The sequence below is a fragment of the Oreochromis aureus genome, linkage group 19 (assembly GCF_013358895.1).
Source record: "Oreochromis aureus strain Israel breed Guangdong linkage group 19, ZZ_aureus, whole genome shotgun sequence".
In the NCBI taxonomy this organism is placed as follows: Eukaryota; Metazoa; Chordata; class Actinopteri; order Cichliformes; family Cichlidae; genus Oreochromis; species Oreochromis aureus.
In genome coordinates, this window is record NC_052960.1 from 4876573 (window position 1) to 4880449 (window position 3877).

Genomic DNA, 3877 nt, shown 5'->3' on the forward strand with positions numbered 1-3877 from the left:
TAAACGGCGATATCACCACCGTCGTAACTTAGCCGAAAGTTCGCTAAATGTGACTTTTTAAGACTTTTCATTATGCTTTGTTCCGCGGTATATTTGAAGTGAGATAAAAGCGCAGCGCTTACTTTGAAGACTTTATTTCTGGACCGCTTCACTTCGGCCGTCCACCATTTTTCTTCAACCGTTGACTCGCAGTGAATCCTGGGATATGGTGAGCCATATCGAATCTATGAGCGCACGTGCGTTCTTTGTGACGTCACTGGCAGATCAAAGGGATTAGCTTTTGCTTTGATCGTCAGAGCCACTTCACAGGCAGGGAAAGCCTCAAATAGAAACATTACTGCTCATCTGTTTGCAAATGTTCAACAGTCCGCGTTTTCCAAAACAAGGAAATTATCCAGCTGTTCTCTCAAACCCAGAAAATCTAATGTGCGATACAACTATGTCAACACGCAGCGAAAATGAAAATTCAGTCCTGGTCACACCAGACCAGATTATGCCACCTATCAACAGGTGCGTCAAAAGGCTCTCTGGAGTTCAGTGGAGCATGATAGAAAGTGGCGCATACGACTCGGGCGTCATAGCGGTGCTCGCTGATATGATTTGTGAAATCATTCAGATCGCCTCTAGTAGAATCGTCAAAAATGCCCTTCCTGTTACTCAGGAGCGCATGACGAAGGCAGATCCGGAGCCTTTAGGTGCGGGGAAAATAAGCCCGTCCCTCGGAGACTCAATCTCAGCCGCCATGGCCAGCGCTCTTAACGTCCCGGAACAGCGACATGAGAGCGCTGACGAGCTGACACGGATGGTTGAGGAAGAGATCTCCGAAAAGGTCACCTCAACAGTCAAACTCATTAGAGAAAGCCCCGATCTCCCGCAAGACCCCGCCGTTTATGTCAGCGGCAAATGTAGTAATATTAAAAAGCTGCACCGCATGGTTTGCCACGCTGCCTCGTGCCTTAAAAGGCACGTAGCACGTAAGCCGCGCTGCCGGTGCGTGTCGAGCGGCTCTGATTCCGGTACAGAAAGTACGGATTCAAAGATGTTCGTGCAATCAGCAATCACAGAGATTTCTGTGATTCTGTCATCAAGGAGCTCAGATGGAGAGATGACAGATAAAGATGAGGACGAGGAAGAAACTCCAACAGAAAAGGACGAAATCAAACCAACTGCAGGAAGCCAAAGTATCCGAGCTCCAACCCCAGTAGAAATGGTTGCAGCTGACATCGTAAATGAGATACTTGGCAACATGGATTTAAGCAGTGAAGAGCACTGTGAGAGGTGCAGCTTACCCAAACCTGCCTTTAATGCAGGATTAATTATCAACAAGCTGAGAGACTTTTTCTCCAGATGTTTGCCATCCACCTCTCACTCCTGGCTCAAAGCACGCAAACACCGCTTTTCCATGTTTGCGAGAAAACAATTTGAAAAAATGAAAAAAGAGCTGAGAAAATTAATAAAGGCAAACAGAAATTTTTTTGTTTGTCTAAAAAACATGTGCAAGTACCCCAAGAGTGACACCGTGCCCTCAGATGAAGGTATGGTTTCCAGCCTCCCAGGGTCCCAGAGTACAGAGGCTCATCGAGCCCCTTCTCGAAACACACTGTTCCGTTACATACGTTCCTCTCCCGTCGACTTTGACGGCATTGGAACAGATGTTAATCAGTTATTCGAGAAAATAACAAACAAAGAAAAACTCTTAGTCGTCCACAAAACAGTGGAAAACTTTAGAACTAGTGGGGGAATCAGAGATTTTACTGTGGAGTTAACGGCAAAAATGTTTGATCTACTCATGACGGATCGGCTGTATCAAATCCCCGAACCTGTAATGGGTAGATCCCTCTCAGACACAGTCATCTGCAGGACTCCACAACCAGCACATGGATCAAAGCGTCCCTTTTCTGCTGAAGTCCTCTATGTGCTCGTAGAAGACGCAGTACAAAAGTTTGTACAAACACTTTTACTCTGGGTGGAGAACGAAGACCAAATGATTGAGGACAAGGTTTCTGTGGCTGTAGAAGACATCCAGGACTTTATGAAAAGAACAAGGACCCCAACAAAGGAAAGAAGCAAAGATTCAGATGGCAGTGGAAGAGAATCTGTTCCATTACCGGTAACACCAAAATCTGGGAGCAGTACCCCAGAAAAATGTTTTCAGTCACCTGATCAGCCACCAGAATCTAGGAGCAGTACCCCAGAAAAATGCTTTCTGGCACTTGATCAGCCACCAGAATCTGGGAGCAGTACCCCAGAAAAATGCTTTCTGGCACTTGATCAGCCACCAGAATCTGGGAGCAGTATCCCAGAAAAATGCTTTCAGTCACCTGATCAGCCACCAGAATCTGGGAGCAGTACCCCAGAAAAATGCTTTCTGGCACTTGATCAGCCACCAGAATCTGGGAGCAGTACCCCAGAAAAATGCTTTCTGGCACTTGATCAGCCACCAGAATCTGGGAGCAGTATCCCAGAAAAATGCTTTCAGTCACCTGATCAGCCACCAGAATCTGGGAGCAGTACCCCAGAAAAATGCTTTCTGGCACTTGGTCAGCCACCAGAATCTGGGAGCAGTACCCCAGAAAAATGTTTTCAGTCACCTGATCAGCCACCAGAATCTGGGAGCAGTACCCCAGAAAAATGTTTTCAGTCACCTGATCAGCCACCAGAATCTGGGAGCAGTACCCCAGAAAAATGCTTTCTGGCACTTGATCAGACACCGAAATCTGGGAGCATTTCTCCCCAAAAACGCTCTGCCAGTGTTTCAGGCTCTCCCAAGGATTGCTCTGACATGTCAGAGATGAGGTCTGTATCAGTGTCATCTTCTGATGCTGAGGGAATTTCCAGTGAACTCGCTTTAATCCTCACGATGAGACTCATCAGAAAATCAAAACCTGAAACTCGAGCCTTTTATACCAGCCCCTCAAGTACTACAAAAGAACTAGACGCACTCCTCGATCGTCTGAGAGATCTGCTGCAGCCTGAACTCAGCAGCACACAGTCCGCCACAAGTCTGATGAAGGACAAACAAAAGTTAATCAAGAAAATAGCCAAATGCCTCATCAAGGAGTTTGGCTCCCCAGACAATGTGTTAAAGGCTGCGATTGCAAAGGATGCGTCTTTTGATGAGGCTCTGATAAAGCATCTAAAAATGCTCCTCGGAGTCATCCCCAGTCCTCCCAAAAAGTCCAAAATTTCCAGGTTTTTTTCAGCGTTGGGAAAAAATCTGCAAAAACCCTTTAGGTGGTTCACTAAAGCCAGAGATGATTAAAATGACCATCCTGGCTTTTCCCCGCCGCCCTGCTTCTTTTAACATCTTGAAGCAGAATTTTAGCACCAAATGCAAATTTTAACAACTGTAGTTCACGCCATCTCGTCTCCTTTTTGAATTCCACCCCCCCAACCGGTCGCAGCGGATGGCCGCCCCTTCTGAGCCCGGTTCCGTTGGAAGTTTCTTCCTGTTAAAGGGAGTTTTTCTTCCCACAGTCGCCTAGTGCTTGCTCAGAGGGGATCATTTGATTGTTGGGGTTCTCTGTAGTACTGTAGGGTTTTGACCTTACAGTACAAACAGAGAGGAGACTTTGTGATTTGGCGCTTGATTTTTAAAATATCTAATTTGGCATCAAATAAAAAAATGTAAATTAAAAATACATTCCAACTGTGTTTGTTTTTTTCTTCTGTTGTCAAATATGTAGAAAGTGTTGCACGTGTGAATTTAGTCATTTTGCATCAATATGTAGCCAACATGTGTCTGTTTGTGATCATGCTGCATCTATTTTTGTCTGATTTGTGTCTTACTTTAGTCAATTTACATCTATTTTGTGGCCCAAATGTGTGGATCCTGTTTGCTATGTTTTGTCTTAATGCTTCACTTTGGTTGTTGAGG

At 45.4% G+C, this 3877-nt stretch overlaps 1 protein-coding gene across 1 annotated transcript; it reads left to right on the plus strand.

Annotated features, from left to right (window-relative positions):
- Window positions 1-331: 331 nt before the first annotated feature.
- Window positions 332-3460, plus strand: LOC120434691. Its single transcript, XM_039602955.1, has 2 exons — window positions 332-2145; window positions 2578-3460. The coding sequence occupies exons 1-2, from the start codon at window positions 356-358 to the stop codon at window positions 3260-3262; spliced, it is 2475 nt and encodes an 824-aa protein (XP_039458889.1). The 5' UTR covers window positions 332-355; the 3' UTR covers window positions 3263-3460.
- Window positions 3461-3877: the final 417 nt, after the last annotated feature.